Genomic DNA, 16,885 nt, shown 5'->3' with positions numbered 1-16,885 from the left:
ACACAGTCTTATCCATGTAGGCAAAAATAAAATAAAATGTGAAGGCCATAGATAACATCAAGACCTGTGGTGGGACTACATTTTCAGAGGGTACATCTTGGATAGTGGAAAACACTGTTAAATGGAATTCCAAAATTCAATTTCTCCTTGAAAAAGAACTGGACTATTTCACTGCAGTTAAGCACATCAACTGACTTGCTAGACTATGTGACCTTAAGATGCTTTTGTTCTTTTGAGGTAATGGGGCTTTCAAAACTCAGCCACATGCCTAATTTAGGACCCCATGATTCAGGTAAGATTAGTTTCTCAGCTTGGTAAAGGGGCTGTTGGTTGCCGTGAAGCAGTATCCTTAATTTCATTAAGGAAAAAGTAATTATAATTTTTGCTCTTGACATTACAACAACTTTTTATATCTTTTTTTCTTATGCAAATGAACAAAGGTTTTTTAAATTGATGGAGAAATTATTTTTCCTGGAAATGGCTACTCTTAAGTGGCAATGAGTTTAGGATAGTCTGTTGCAGGCAACTTTCCCCAAACATTGCTTCTTTGCAATGAGTCAGTGTTTCTGTCTACCTATCTATCTATATATCTCTATGAATGTTTATCTCCAAAGAGTGAAAATTAGTAGTTCTATATAATGTGATTGGTGGAAAGATCTCTTCTCCTATTAATTCATCTGTTCTATCACACGTTTGTTTTCTTTTGAACTAGCTTTCTACATTTTCCTGTAGACTAATTTTAGTAAGGAAGTCAGGTTCAATTTATTTAGAATATTCCAGAATGAGAATGGTATATAATTTGGGTATTTGCAGATGAGAAAGAAACTATGGGTTATTAACTTTAAGTGAAAATTGCCCTTCCAAGTATGTGTAGTCTTACTGCAGGAGGAGATAAGAGGACAACCACCCATGTAGAGGAATCAGAGGTCATCAAAAGACCCCTTCTAGAGTAATTTGTTTACTTCCCTCAAAACACCTTGTTATAGAAAGAAATACAATCCTTTGGAGGAGTAAGGCTTACTAATTTATCAAGTCTAGCAAAATGCATCTTACAGAGCAGGTGCTCCATTATTATTAAGTGAACACATTAGTATCAGGTGGCTGGTAAGACTGTTATCTTGGGATGCAGGAATGAGGAAATGGAGACATCACCTCTCTGCGAAGCCTGCCCTCACTTCCCAAGGCTGAACATGATGCCTTCTGCTGGGCTCCCCCTGCACCTTGGGTCTGTCCATCATACTTCTCATTTCTTGGCCTGTGCCCCCCCCCCCTCCGCCACCACACACACACTTGAGTGTGAATTCTTTAGGAGAAGGATTGTCTCTAATTAGTCCTGCACCCAATCTAGTGCCTGGTACATCCTAAGTGTTGCTGAGTAAATGCATTAGGGAATGAATGAAGGAGTGAATACAATTCTGATTAGTTTGGGGTGGGGAGGAGGTTGGATATGGCCTGGGGAGCTGTTCCAGTTTAGGTTCTGAGGCACCTGAGGAGGAGGGAGGGAGGGAGAGAAAAGGCTCTGAGGTCGAGGACACATTTTGTAAAAATGTCATGGTTTTGTCCAGTGTCTGTGAGTATCTTGTTTTATTAAAATAACCTTTTTTTTATGGTGGACTATTCAAGTAGGGGTTCCTGTTTCATTCAGTGGCTCATTGTTCACTCTATGATTCCCTGATTCTAAGTCTGTGCTTTAAACCTTTCCTATGGCTGATCCCCATCAAGCATTTCTTCCCACTCCCTCTACTGATCTAAATTTGAACTATTTCTTCATACCCACCTTATACAACAAACTACAGTGGTGCCAAGAGGGCAGGGCTTCGGCATGCCACAACCCTGAGTTTAGGTCCCAAGGCACCACTAACTACCCTTGAGTCCCAGAGCCAAATACTTTGCTTTTCTGAGTTTTAGTTTCCTCATCTAGTAAAATACTTCTTTGAGCTTTAGCTTTCTCATCTTCAATAAAATCTACCTTGTGTGGTCATTGCAAGAATTAAATGACATAGAATACATGAAGCCCAGAGCATTGCACCTGGCAGGTGGAGACACCCAGTAAAGGTTGGTGGGCTCCTGTTCTTTGACCCCTTTCTCAGCCTGTTAGGTCAGAACTTACCACTCCTCCTTCTCCAGTGTACCCAATATTTACTGATCCTTGGGGCCCAGCTCACTTTCTCCACTAAATCTTCCTCCTGGTTGAAAGCATCCTTCCTTTTCCTGTGTAGCCTGTCATCTTCTCCCGAATACCTATGGTACTTACCATTTTCTTTCTGGTGGCTCGGTAGTTACTGTGTTTTATTTCTCTCCCTCTCTGTAAGTTCTGTGGGGGCAAACTGCTCACCTTTTAATCTCATATTTCCCCAAAGCACTTAGCAAAGTAATTTGCATGTAGCAGGTGCTTAAAAGTAATGAGGTGAATATGTACAGGACAATTCTCTATATTTAGGAAATCATCACTCAATTCCTCTTAAGATATGGAATGGCACATATAATCCATCTTTCCATTTGCTCTACTTGAAGGAGGGGGGCGGAAGCCAGGCCCTCATTTAAAGTAGCTGACCTCATGTCACATCCAGAGAATTTCCTGGAAATGGCTACAAGTGATGACTAGTCATATGGGCAATGATAATAAAGCCCTGCTCATGAGCTAGTCACATCTCTAAACCTGGGAAAAGAAATGTTAAACATGACGAGGGCTATTTCCTGAAGGCTAGCTAACCTGCAGTTACTGCCCTGAACATCTTCATCTGTACTACACTTCCTTCAATTGTAGGAAGGAAGAGGCAACCGAGCAGAGTTATTATTTTTGATGAGAAGGGAAAGGCCTTCGAGAGTTTGAAGAAGTCATGCATGGCTGTTGCCCAGTCTTAGGTTACTGAGCTGGCTTTGAGCCTTTTAGACAGAATCCCAGAGTTAGGGGTCAGCCAGCCTGGCTTGTTATGGAGGCAGGTGCCAGAGGGTGTGATCTGCTGTGGCTAGAGGAAGACCTCTGTTCCCAAGGTATCCTTTCTATGAGTACCTGAGAGGGGTGGCTATGTGTTTAGAATGCTTTTTCCATCTTTCAGAGGTTCCTAATCCAAGGGTAGGATAGCACCCTTAATTAGCATTTCCAAAACAGTCCCACAAGAGGTTCCAGGGAAGAAAGAGTTCTCTGATCAAAGAAGTCTGGGAAGTACTGTGAACTCCATCCCTCTTTATGATTTCCTCTGTGCTGCAGCATACAGCGGCATATTGAAGCCTCTGACAAGTCACATGGGAGAGAAAACTATTTAACTTAACTCAGAAGCTCTTCTACTTAGTAAACTATGAAATCAGTCTTACTTGCTTTTTTTTATTTTTTTCCTGGGTTGTTGCAAAATTGCTAATGACATTGTATGAAACGAGTACATCATAGAACACAATTTTAAAATGCTGTTTTAGCTACTATTAGCTATTGCCATACTAGGGATGAATATTCAGCTAAGAACCGGACACAAAGGGATTTGTGAGAAGGGATGGTAATGCAAAGTATGAGAAACGTTAAAGGCGGCCCATGGGGGGCCCCTGAACACAACCCCACAGTCTTGCTGAGGGCCAGCCACAATCCTCATTGCAGACATGATTTTGACTTTGGTTTCCTGCCTAGAAAGTGCAGTGGTTATCAAGTGGACTCATGGGATCGAAAGTTGCAGCTGTGCACCTTCGTGTGACCTTGAACCGTCTGGTTTAGGGAGGCTGAGAAGGAGAGTGCTCCGATGGCAACCTTTGCTCTAATGGATGTGGAAAGAGGAAGGAAAAGAGCAGAGTGAGGGGGAAATGGGGCACCGAAAGCTATGGAGAGGCAGAAGCTTCCCCGATGATGGGAACGTAAGGGTGGCGGGCAGAGCACAGGAAGGAGTAAAGAGAGAGGGTGAGGGTCCTGACAGGTTCGGTGGAAGTTAAGAGACCCACCTGCTGCTGGGGCCACAAACCCGAAGGTGGTGGCTAGCAAGATGCCCAGGGTGTGATAAAAAATCAAGTCAGCAAGCCCCCGGAGCTTTGGCTTCTCAAACTAACCACCAATAAAAATCAAAGTGGTCTGAAGACATGGAATACAACTAAAAGCTGGGACCAGAGCCTTCCTTTAAGGTCTGGATTGTGCTTTCTATCCTCTCGGTGGTAGGACACTTATTCTCATAGGAGCTTTCTGTTTCCGGGGTTCTCATTTCCCCAGATTCTTGGGAGGGTCTTGGGCCCTAATGTGGCCCAGTCTGAGATCCTAATAGTGGCCTGCTGCTTCAGAAAACATCACAGTGGTTAACTGAAAGCACAGCAAGAGCAACAGAGAAGGGCCTGGGTGTTGTGCAGAAGGCAGCGTTGTGGGGGGAGACAGAGAAGGGGCTTCCTCTTACCAAGAGCTGTCAGATGTTCTGCTTCTTGGATGCAAAGCAACTAGATCTTTGGCAAGCTAAGGCAACTTAGAAATACTAGAAGCTGAAAACAAGATATGCAACACATTTGGGAGTTTCTCTCATGCTGAAAGACAAAATTAGCTGATTCTCCTTCGAGGCTACTTTGTGATTACTTGTCAATATCAGTGTACAAATCACGTGGAAACCCCAAATGTTTTCATAACTTACAAATATTGTTTCTTATTCAAGAGGTGGAGATACATGTGGGGTGAAATGGGGGCCAGGGCAATATGACAACTCCCTTCTCAAGAAAGCAAAATCTTCAAATTGCTCTTCCATGGTGAACTAATTTCAACAGAAGTGATTCTCATTGGGTCAGGGTGGTGCTCTGGGGGTAGTGCCTGGAGTTCATTAGTAAATTCATGTAAAAATAAATCTCTGCCAGACTTCATTGACACAGGGGAAATGGTTAAAATGATGTGCTCAATATCACAGAGTGTGAACCCCAGTGAATTCAGTTCCATAGGCTGGAACTGTGGCCCTGGCTTCTCAGAGTAATGCTCTTAGATGAGGGCACAGGGACTGTGGGGGCTTAGGACATTAGGCCACAGCCCAGTGCATCAGAAACAGGTCTCCATCTGGTTTTGGGTGCGAGAGTTGCTTTATATCACCCATTTCTTTGCACAGATCAGAACACCCACCCACTCTGAAATTCAGGGCATATTAAGAGAAGAGTGTTGATCGGGCGTGTTTCTATGTGTTGTTGTGAGCACGTGTGGGAAACAATGGTGGCACATGAGTGTGTACTTGCGCTTATGTTGCCGACACCATTTCTCTGAATATGTTACACAACTGAGATGGTTTGGATCATCTGAATGGAATAACATGATTACCCATGGTATTGCACGTCTCCAATCCCAAATAAACATGATGGCAAAAACTAGACGAAAATGTGGAAAGAATAATAAATCACACAATGTCACTGAAGTCATGCAAAGAGGAAAGAAAGATGAAAAAAAATGGGCAAGCACCAGACACCAGAAATGAAAAAAAAAAAAAGCCAATGCATACAATTCTAAAATCATTCTTACCTTCTTCAGTCATTGTGTCATAATATTTTAGTTTTCCATATGATCCAAGTTCTACAACATCACAGTAAAAGACACAAAGATAAGGAACGAGCTGTAATGCAAGAACTTTGTTTTTACACATTCTTAATTAATCAGATTCAGAGTTATACTGTCAAATTCCGCAATCGTAACTATATAGGGATGTGCAAACATGGGCCATGTGGCAGACAGCTTTCACGGCCCATTTTCAGAAATCACTTAAAATATATTATTCTACTGGGGGTAGGATGTGCCCTGCATTACAGAAGAGGACACAGTTATTTTAACATCTGATGAAACAGAGTATGTGGCAAGAGAACTTCACACCGGGTCTAGCCTGGCCCTATAATTTTTATAGAGGTGACACTCCAGGAGAAAGGGTCAAACAAGGACAATGTCCAGGCCCCGTGAGGCTTGCAGACTGGCATCCTTTGCGCAGAATCATGGGCCCAGAGGTTCGGTTCAATGGCTCCCCTCCGACACAACCACTTCCCGGAGATTAAGGTGGCTACCTGGGAAAACCCAAAATGCAACACCGGGCTCTAACCTCCCCTTTCACTTTTAGCACATATTTTAGATAGAAAACAGTGAATACCATGAGTACAGCCTGCTGAGAAGAGCTGCAAAAGGTGCAGAGTGCTCTGGGAAGAAGAGGGAAGGCACCTGGCTCAGGCAGGTGACGGAGCACCGCGTCTCCCAGACCGAGCATCGCCTGCTGCTCCTTGGATGGCAGGGCACGGGAGCCTACCAGCAGCCCCTCCTGTGCACAGGCCGCTGAAGGCTCCAGTGGCCGTGGGCCCCACTGGCGGAAAGCACAGCTGTGCTGAATCAGCTGGGGGTGCTGAGTCAGCTGGGGCTGGGGAGGAGACGAGGCTGGGATGCACCCTGTTTTTCTTACTTCAGTTCTAAAATAGAAACTTTTATTCTTGTTCATCTGAAAATTCCAGATTGTTTTAAGCAACATTGTGAACAGGTTAAAAATATTTTTTTTTCCTGGTCATAACAACAGTCTCCCAGTAAACCTCAAGAAATTAATTAGACTCAAGAGATATTCCTGTGGTTCTGCAGAATGCCTCCCTGGCTCATTAACTTGGGAAGCCAGTGAAAATCCACATCTAAATCAACTAATAATTGATGGGTTTTGTGTGCAAGATGAAGGAGCTAGCTTAAAAGACAATAATAATAAATATTCTTCTATTTTGTATTTATATTATGCATTATATATGTTATATATATATTATATATAATGTGTGTGTATATATGTATCCCTTTTCCATTTCGCCTAAATTTTTACTGAAGCTGTTTTAATGCACCAATGCAAAATTATGCCTTGAGGAGAAAAATCACCTCATCCTTATCTTTCTGCAAAAACCTGTCTACTCTGGATTTTGTTAGATACAAAACGTGCAAGTACTCCAATAAGAAATTGAATTTTGTGTAAATAACAAGAAAGTCTTTTTAATGACTTCTGGGGATTGCCTTCAGTGGAATATAATTTTTTTTCTAGATATTTTAAGAACAGTAGTCTATTATACATATGACATTACACAAGCTTGGAATTTTTAAATGATCTAAATACCTTCATAAATATTAAACGCATGTTCATGGTGGCTTTACACATAATATATGCACGTGTGTGTGCACGCGTGCACATGCATGCGCATAAAACCTTATAGTAAGTTCACAAATTACACAGCCAGCTAATTTTTTTGTAGCCTCTACTCTTCCCCTGAGGTAAAGCAGTAGCATAAGCAGCTGGTATTCACAACTATTTGCTCAGGAAACAGAATGTGGATGGCTCTGGGTTTGCCAAGTTGGGTGTAAACCATATTCTATACAGGAAAGATACACCACTGCAATTTTATGGATCTGTCTTTTTAGATGCAACCTCTCCATATACACTTGCCTGTTTTCTATGTATCAGTTACAAACTGTCAAACATCTGCTTGTGGCAGATGTGATTATTTTTTACCCCATCTCTTGTGAAATCAGGTATAAATAAATACAAACATATTCTTCAGTTGTTTTATTTTTACATAGTTGAAATTGAAACTGTTCATGTCTGACAAAGCTCACACACTGTTGCTGCTATGGCAGGGTCCAGATTGTTTCTTCGCTGCTCCCTTGGATGAATGGGACAGAGCGATAAGAACTGAGTAGAACGTACCAAAAATGAGGCTAAAGATGGTGGAAGAGAAGGAATACAAGTAGTGAAAAGCCAAAGAACAACAGGAGACACAGCAACTCAAAGCACAGTGAGGAAGGAAGGCAAGGGAAGAAGATCCTCCCCAGTGAAGCGAATCATGTTTGTTGCTTACTGAGGCAAAGGCAGAAAAGAATGGGAAGGAAGCGACCCTGTTAGAATAGTCTTTAATGCACACTGCGAAGGGATGGTGAGATGCTAGGCTCAGTGTTCCCGTGTTTTCAGATGTTCAAGACAGCATCCTGGAGTCGGTAGGGTTGCATCTCCAAGAGGTAGTGGCTCTCATTCCTGAACAAGGGCCTCAGGGGGTGCAGGAAGAGGGGTATGGCATGCAACTAGGATGAACATGACATGCATACGTCAGCCAGAGCACATCATGCACCTGGCTGGTATCCTACAGACCATGGATGCCTCACAGAGAGTGGTCTCAGCCGCCATGGCCTGAGAGGGACGAAGAGGCATGAATGAAAACTCACCTTCCAGGGGAAATGGCTTCAGTCAGCACACTCCCCACAGAGACTAACCAAGGTACCATTACACTATTGGATTAGGATTCCAACACAGCCTCATCCAAGTGGAATTTCTATGGGATAGGAGGAAGTGAGGGAGTTCAAGAGAGGGATGTTTAATCCCCACTGCAATATCTATCATATCAACTGAGCAAGAGGCAGTGAGGATCGGAAGAGAGATGAATCACCAGTGAATATCATCCTGGGTACCACCTGGTGTCTCTTCACTGCAACATTTCTTTAAGAAGCCCACACAGCCTAAGAAAAAATTCCAGAACCCAGTGTTTGGTGTTGGAGTTGAGCCTGTAAGCCGATCTGAATGCTGCCTGACATGGTGACCACACTTCCTTTCACACTATTTGGATAGTTGCGGCCACCGGCATCCATGCTCCCAGCTCTCTAGGACGGATGGAGCCTTTTGTCATTCCTCCATCCACTTCTTTCCAGGTCCTGCAACATAACGACCTACTTTAAGGTACCTTCTGATTCCTGTCCACACTTCATGATTGGTGAGTCAAGGGAAGGGTCTTATCTTCAGGATCAAAGAATCTGTGAAAAAGAGCTAGTTTTTGAGGCCCCTGATCTCCTTTCTTAAGAACAGCATGGGTTGGGACCTCTGGGTGGCTCAGCTGTTGAGTGTCTGCCTTTGCCTTAGGGTGTGATCCTGGAGTCCTGGGATTGAGCCAAATCAAACCCCCCCCCTCATTGGACTCCCTGTGGGGAGCCTGCTTCTCCCTCTATCTGTGTCTCTGCCTCTCTTATGAATAAATAAATAAAATCTTAAAAAAAAAAAGGAACAGTATGGGTACAGATTTCTCCTTCCAACACCGACTTTCTCAGCTCCACTTTTGAGGCCTTTGGTATTTTCAACCCCCTTTTCAGCAAATCTCCCCAGACAGGAGCAGGAGAAAAGTGACTTCTCACCTTTCAGGCCTCAAATTCTGATATATAAGCCAGAAAGTCAATAGAAGGATCTATGCTGGGTTTATTTTATTAGAATGAAAAATAGAGGGGGTGGGGAATCAGTGAGAACAAGTATTTATTACTTAAATGTTAGCTATAGGAAAAAAATGATTACTTATTTTTTAAGTCAAGGAGCTTCTTTATTTTTGGTATTGGTTTGAATGTGGAAGACCTAAAAATTAAGGCATTCTCAATACAAAGGTAGTCTCTCAGTAAAGTTGCCTTTACTACACACCAGAAGGTGTGTGCAGATACTGAATTAGATCAACCCATGGAAGGATTATTTTCAGTAGCAAATGGAAATTAAGGACATGGGCTTTGAAACCAGGGTGTAGACTTGAATCTGTGATTTGCCACTTATTAGCTGTGTGACTTTGAGCAAATTGCTTGACCTCTCCAAGCCTCGGTGTCCTCAGCTGTAAGAGGCATAAATATATTAGTCCCATAAAGTTGTGGTAAAGGTGAGATAGATGAGATAACAACACTGACTAAGCCATAGTAAGGGGCAGCTTCACTACCACAAGCTCCATCAAGAAGAGTGAGGGAGAACCCATGGGGACATGGAGCAGAGCAGTTAGAGAATTTGGTATTTTATATAGGTTTGTTAAAACAAATTCAACACTACTTAAAGAGGTTTTAAATTGCTATTTGTTGCTCAACTACAAAAGCTATTCTACTATGTTGGGACCAGCATGTAAAAGAAATTTCTTCATTAGTCCTCTCCTCTCAGATCTATGGAGAATGTCAAAACATGGACCATAACCATGTTTTTTTTGTTTTTTTTTTTAAGAATTTTTAAAATTTTAATACAGTTCAAATCAGTGGGCCAGGTTCATTTTAGCTCCTTCACTGCCAAACCTGGGGGCAGAGATTGCTTGAGTTTCTCTGCCTTCTCTTTGTCTGTGATGATCAAAGTATAAAGATATTGGCTGCATCGAACTTTAAACTTCACATTATCCTTATTCTTCTTGATCTTGACAGATTTGGCGTCCTTTCGCTGGGCCGTCAGCAAGAAGTCCTTGATTTCCTCGATTTTGCGAGGCATGGCAACGGGGGTCGCGGGGGTCAGCGCGCGGCCAGCACCCACTTGCATATTACCCCGGATTGCCCCCCAAGCTCCCCTTTACCCGCAGTGGCTCTACTACTTATGGGATAGCACATGACCTGTCATCCATCTGACCACCTGTGTTCTACTCGGGACCTAGGCACCTTCCCTTCTAATATTTGCACACAAGCCAGTGTCTCCAAGTAGGTTGTCCACATGTTGGAGACTGAGACCCTCTTCCTCTTAGATCTCTTCCAAGAGAACCTAGAACAGTGCTTTTCTCTTATCAACACTCTCTTCACATTTCTTAAATAAAACATATAAATGCACAGCTCCCAAATGACAGTGAGGTTTAGGATGCTTTGGTTTGTTGAACTTCCCTAGAAGCTGAAGTTAGGAAGGCAGGCATGGATGCCATGACATCATTATCAAGGTTAAGAATGCTTCTGAGTGAGATAGACAAGCTGGCTAAGTCAAAGTAGTGGCTCTACTACTTATGAGCCCGGTGATCCTCTCTGAGTCTCAATCTCTTCTTCAGTTAAAATGGGGCCAAGAACCCCATTGGGGTGGCTCAGTTGGTCTACTATCTGAGTCCTGATTTTGGCTCAGGTCATGTACTCAGGGTTCTGGGATTGAGTCCTGCACCAGCCTCCACGCTCAGTCGGGAGTCTGCTTGAGGATTCTCTCTCCCTCTCCCTCTGCCCCTTTTCCTGTTCATGCTTTGTCTCTCTCTAAAATAAATAAATAGATTTAAAAAAAAATAAAGACAAGAACAATAATTACCTATTCTCAGGAGGGTTTTTGGAGGATCAGATGAGGACAAGCATATAAAGCACTTTGCACTGGGGTGGCACAGACATCTTTAGTAACTAGGACCCCTCTTCACTGTCTGCCAAAGTTCCAACATGAACATCAACTTGGCCTAGCAAGAGGTTGCTGAATCCTATTCAAGCTCTGATCATCTCTGAGGGTGGACACCAATGCTTGCCATGTGCAAGTCAACAAAACCCCTAGACTTCTTCCCTTAAACACAAGGAAAACCATCTAAAGAAAAACTTTCAGTTTGGTAAAGGCTGCCCTGGCTAACTTCCAGAGCCATGTTTTGCATGGCTGAGGTGGCTTTTTTTTTTTAGCTTGTGAATTTATTTTTATTATTGAAATGTTGTGAATGGGGAGGGGGGGGTGACAGTTGAGTATTTGTAATTTCCCATCCCACTCCCCAACATAAATGTAGCATTTATATTTGTGGATCTATATAATTTTTAAGTTTCTTGCAGTATATCTGGCCTTACTTTTTTTCTCTTGTCTTTTCCTGTGAAAAACTTGCATCACAATAAGCACGAGTTCTGAGTTAAAAGGTAGTTTCCAATACAGTGCAATTGAAAGCTTTTGGTTTCATTTCACCTCAAAAAAAAGGGGGGGGGCTGCACAAGCCACCACAATTAATTGCTTCCCATTAAAAGGCTTTCTTTGGTCATTATTCTTTTATATCAAATTCATGCTAATGCAAGTAACTTTTTAAACTTAAAAATAAACTTGGAGAGACTGAGGTTAAATGAGGAAACAGCCATGAGTCCTCACTTCCTATTCAAGTCAGAAGGAAAGGAATATTTTAACCTTCAAATTCTCACTCAAAAGAGGCTTTCTAAGTACTGACTCACAGCCGAAGTTTCTGCTTACCATTCTGTGGTGGGGGGTGGGGGGGGTGGACACACACTAATGTTCATGTGTTAAGCTTCCCAAAGAGTTCTTAATATGTACACACTTGCCCAGGGACAGCTGTACTCTACACATGGCAACACATGGATGTCACACACAAGGTGTTACCAGAGAGGCCTTTGCTCTATGGAGTTCCTTCACATCTGACTCTCTCTCCCCTTTCTATGCTAATGAGTGCTTCTTTTTCTTCTGCGAGATGAAAACCTCTCACTTAGGCTTTTGGATGCCAGGCAAGAACTGTGCAAATGAAAATAAAGGGTTGAACTGGGGCACAGACTTCCATCAGCTATTGAGTTGCAAGTAGGATTTCTGAACAGACTGCTCAGAAATTTATCACCTGATTTTCATGCCCGTTGAATCTAGCCCCTTTGTGAAATACCCTTTGCTTCCTGCAAACCTGGCCACACTGGTTTGTTACTGCTGATGTTTCTGTCACCCCACTCTGTATATTTCCTTGTTAACGTCCAGCTGCTGACATCATTCTGAGGTCCCAGCTCCCAGCAAACACTGATGTTACATCACCAGCCAAATCTGGAGTCAGAACAGTCCCAGCATCTGGCCTGTGTCTGAGCACAGAAGCATTCTGACAAGGCATGAATGAGCCACAGGCGCCAGGTAGGGATGTGAGCAGAGTGGGCTGGAGACAAGGACAGGGAGTGGTGTGATTATGGACACCTGGACAGTGCATGCCTAAAAATGGGCAATGGCCACCTCCAGCTCCATGTGGAAACGTGGGTACAGTGTTGAAAGATCTGCTGATTATTCAAGGGAAGCCAGATATCTGGATTTTTATGTGAAAACTCCTGCTTTTTAAATATTGGCAATGGGGGCACCTAGGTGGCTCAGTGGTTGAGCATCTGCCTTTGGCTCAGGTCGTGATCCCAGGGTTCTGGGATTGAGTCCACATCATGCTCCCTGCAAGGAGCCTGCTTCTCCTCTGTCTATGTCTCTGCCTCTTTCTCTGTGTCTCTCATGAATAAATAAAGTCTTTTAAAAAATGTTGCAACAAATTCCAAATTAAAAAACACCACCTAGAAGGTCATCTGGGTGGCTGAGTCTGTTAACTGCCTGACTCTTGATATCAGCTCCGGTCATGATCTCAAGGTCTAGAGACCAAGCCCCATGTCAGACTCTACGCTCAGTGGGGAGTCTGCTTGAGATTCCTTCCACTCTCTGCTGGTGCTCTCTCTCAAAAAACAAAACAAAACAACAAAACAGCAATGACAAAACAAAACACCACCTGGCTCATATTTGGCTCATCAATTTGTAATCTTTGGGTTAAAATCAGGTTGCTTGGTCAAATTCTTATAAATATTAGTTGGATGAATGAAAGAACAAATGAAACCAGCTTGGCTGTTGGAACTGGGAGGGGTCCTTGCTAGGCAAGTCTTCTCCAGAGAGTCAAGGACTTGGGCTCACTTCCTTGTCTCTCTCGAAGCTAACAAAGTTCACCTGGTGTACGTACCACAGTCTGCTCATCTCTGGCTTAGGGGCAAATTGAACCTCATCACCTCCAGCTCCTCTGGGATCACCAAGGTGGAGCCCATGTCAGGCCCATGGAGCTGCTAGCATCCTGTGACTAACTCCCTCCTGTATGTATGTTCTTGCCCAGCTGACTCTGCCTTCACACAAGCCAATGGAGTGGCATCGTTTATGTTTTGTTTCAAATCTTATTTTGGGAAAGAATGGAAGTTGCCCATTAGGTGTAACTGTTCCCAATTATCTTGCAAGGAACTGTCTGGATTATGAAAAATATAGTGAAAGGTTCTGAGAGGCTAGTTAGAACCACAGAGGGAGGTGCCATAATTACATGGGAATTATCATCCTCGAACGGTGAACAATAATGTGTGGTCATCACTGTGGATCATCCAGATGGTCCATAATGAAATGCCCAAGTGAGTCCCCAGATACTCCGACTTCTTATAAATTTGTCACCTAATTTGCAGCCTTGCTCCTCTGTGGTGTTGCTTAGCAATATCAATGGTTACTGATTTCCATCCTGTGAGGAGCTGACTCAGGCCATATTTCACTGTAATTTACATGCTCTGTATGATCAAACAAGAAAAATGGGACCTGGATGTGCTGTTCTGTTGCTTTCCTTTTGAGGTGGGTTTGGGGCAGGAGAGAGAGTACAGGACAGAGCAAGCAGGTTTCTGGGAAGGATTTTTAAAGAAAAACAGTGAGCAACCGATGCAAGAGGATCAACCCAAAACAGTGTGGTTAAAAAAAGATTTCCTGGGTTTTTATGAGTATCCCTTTAATTGTGTAATTAAAAATCTCAATGACAACTTTAACATAATTTTAAATACTGATACTTTGTCAGAATGTTTTTCTCCCCGAAGGGATGGAGAAAAGCAAGTGATGATACAGCCTAAAACTATATCTTTGATAGTTTGGAGCTCTATGGACCTTGACTTGACAACTGGGTCTGCCACATACTAGCCATGAGACTTTGGGCATGTTACCTAACCTCTCTGATACTCCATTCCTACACTTACATAAAATGGGAACAGTAATAGTTGTCTTGTAGGGTTGTGGTGAGGACTAGAGGTACTTAACATGTAATTGGCACATATTATTCATTAAAAACATGGTAGGCATTAATATGGCTTTAAGGCATCTATTGGTTTTCCTTTAAATGGATAGCATTCTTCTGATCTTTTCAAAATCAGCATGAATCTGTTATCAAGAGACCTCACCATGATGCAGAACATGGCGATCTTGCAGTACAATATGTTTTAGAGTCAATGGATGTGAGTTCTAATGCAGACTTTAATTCTTATTAGATATGTACCTTTGTAATAAAATACTCCTTAGTTTACCTATCTATAATGGGGCTAATTCTAGTACTCCCTATTGTGTTGTTGTCAGGGGCTTTACTTGATGCCTGGAACATTGGAAGTGTTCCATCAATGGGAGCCATCATTCTATGATTGTGCCAAAGCCCAGTGAGTAATGAATATCCAGGCTAACATAGTAAGTAACAATAACTGACCTAGTATTAGAAACGTTCTAACATCCATTTCACAAGCTTATATTGGAGGAGGAACAGGTGAAAGGAAAAGAATGACAAAAATAATGGCCAATTACGTCATGCCAAAGGAAGTCTATGAAGGTCATATTCTTTTGTATAATCTGACATCAAGTACATGGAGGCTGCTGGCATTATTTAAAGAATGTCCAGCTCAGGCAAAGAGATATTATAAACACCTTTAAGTTTTGACTTTCAAAAGGATCATTCAAAAGGGACTTCAACTGTATAGCAAAGTGGGTACATCCAATGTTAAAAGAGTGAGTTCTGGGGTCCAACAAATCTTGATTTGAACATGGCTCCATCAATCACTCCTTATTATGTAACTATTATAACTTTCACCATCCTTATATGTTAAATGACTATAATAGAAGTTCCTATCTCATAGCGTGGATGTGAAAATTAAATGACTTAATTTATATAAAATGCTTAACACAGTGTCTGGCACAAATTAAGTATTCAATAAATGTTACCTACTCCAGTGATTGTCATTCTAATGGTCTCTGTGGGCATCAATTCAGAGTTTTGGCTGAATATTTAATACTTTTTCTGGTATCTTCTTTTTCAGGTGAAGTCTCCAGGGAGAAAATGATATTGTCAAAGATAGTAAAAAACTATAGTTTGAATAGCAAAGAGCACACAGTATCAGGTACCATCTGTATAACATTTGGAATTTATTTCTTATTTCAGAAAATCTGTCTGACCTCTTCTGATAGCAAGGTTCTAAAACATGTTTTCGATAATTTTTTTTTTTCCTGTGTAGGTAAGGGTTAGGAAAGCTAACCTTTTCATTAATGACATTTTCTAACATCTTGGGCACATTTTTGCATCTCTGGAAATTGAAAGATTATATTCATGAAATCAAGCAAAATGAATTTTCTGATTAAGTCTTATCAAGTTTGGGTGCAGGATACTGACATATATATTACTAAGTCTTTAAAGTGGCAAAACATTCTATTCCCTTTTCCTGTCCCCCCCCCTTTAAAAAAAAAAGGACTTAAGGAGGTGGTACATGTCTAGACAGGCCCACTTTCTTTCACAGACATAGGAGCTTGGCTATATTACATGTAACCAAGATCCAGAGGGTGGGGCCCCAGATGGTGCTAATGCTTCCACATCATAAGCAACACCCACATCCCAACCAGTCCGGAAGCTCTATCAGTTCCATCCCTAAACTCAATTCCATCCTTCCTGCTCCATTCCCATTGCCCCTGCCTTAGTCTGAGGCTCTTGCCATAGTCTTATTTGAACTCTCAATTCCCAATCTTTCTCACCTCCTCCTGTCTACTCTCAACACCTCTCACCTACCTTTCACTCTTTCCAGCGTCATGCTTTCAAAATACAAAATCAAAATATTATAGCTCTGAATCCTGCACTTTTCATGTTGGACTTTTATTAGGTCTCCTAGTTTATTCAATCCTTCAGAACCCAGTTCTGAGGTTCCCTCCTGCAGGCGGCATCCCTGAACGGCCCCCATCCCTAGTGGGAGTCAGGTCCTCCTGTGTGTCTGTTCCAAGTACATACTTTTGTTGTGTGTTCATCAAATGTACCTTAACCTATTTGCTTTCTGCCCTACAGGGCAAAGAATCCTCTTATTTATTTTGTTAATTTCAGCACCCAGCAGCGTTCCTGGCACTCTGTAGGTGTTCAAACGCTGTTGAATTGAATTAGATCTCTATTTAATAGTGCACTGTTGATCTTCTTCAGCTGAGTTGCCTTTGGTACTGATGCCTATGGTTCCTTCCATTTTAGTGTTCTAACCCTGCAGTTTCAACTATTCTGTTTTCAGTGTCTCTGCAGGGAGGAAGATGTATGTGGCCTCAACTCTTGGAATCCCTTTCATTGCCTCTGTAAATTTAAGAGGATTTACGTCATGTGCAAAAGTATCATCAGTAGAGTCCTCAGCACACAGAAGGCAAAATGGCGGTGACATCTTGGAAAT

The 16,885-nt window shown here is 42.3% G+C and overlaps 2 protein-coding genes across 2 annotated transcripts in view; both read right to left on the bottom strand.

The window, feature by feature from the left end:
- Nucleotides 1–16,885, bottom strand: part of SLC24A2 (solute carrier family 24 member 2) — a 235,674-nt gene that overhangs the window by 57,014 nt on the left and 161,775 nt on the right. The window contains exon 5 of the mRNA XM_055302669.1: nucleotides 5,456–5,506. Coding sequence (XP_055158644.1) covers nucleotides 5,456–5,506 — 51 coding nt within the window. The remainder of the gene's footprint in view (nucleotides 1–5,455; nucleotides 5,507–16,885) is intronic.
- LOC129495210 (60S ribosomal protein L38-like) lies at nucleotides 9,935–10,228 on the bottom strand. Its single transcript, XM_055302668.1, has one exon. It carries the CDS (start codon nucleotides 10,191–10,193, stop codon nucleotides 9,981–9,983), a length of 213 nt encoding a protein of 70 aa, XP_055158643.1. The 5' UTR covers nucleotides 10,194–10,228; the 3' UTR covers nucleotides 9,935–9,980.

Source organism: Nyctereutes procyonoides, unplaced genomic scaffold, assembly GCF_905146905.1.
Source record: "Nyctereutes procyonoides isolate TBG_1078 unplaced genomic scaffold, NYPRO_anot_genome, whole genome shotgun sequence".
In the NCBI taxonomy this organism is placed as follows: Eukaryota; Metazoa; Chordata; class Mammalia; order Carnivora; family Canidae; genus Nyctereutes; species Nyctereutes procyonoides.
This window is presented reverse-complemented; position numbering and strand designations above follow the sequence as displayed.

What these genes read in the sequence shown, in the direction of transcription:
- LOC129495210 (XM_055302668.1), bottom strand. Translation starts at nt 10,193, where the DNA reads ATGCCTCGCAAAATCGAGGAAATCAAGGACTTCTTGCTGACGGCCCAG.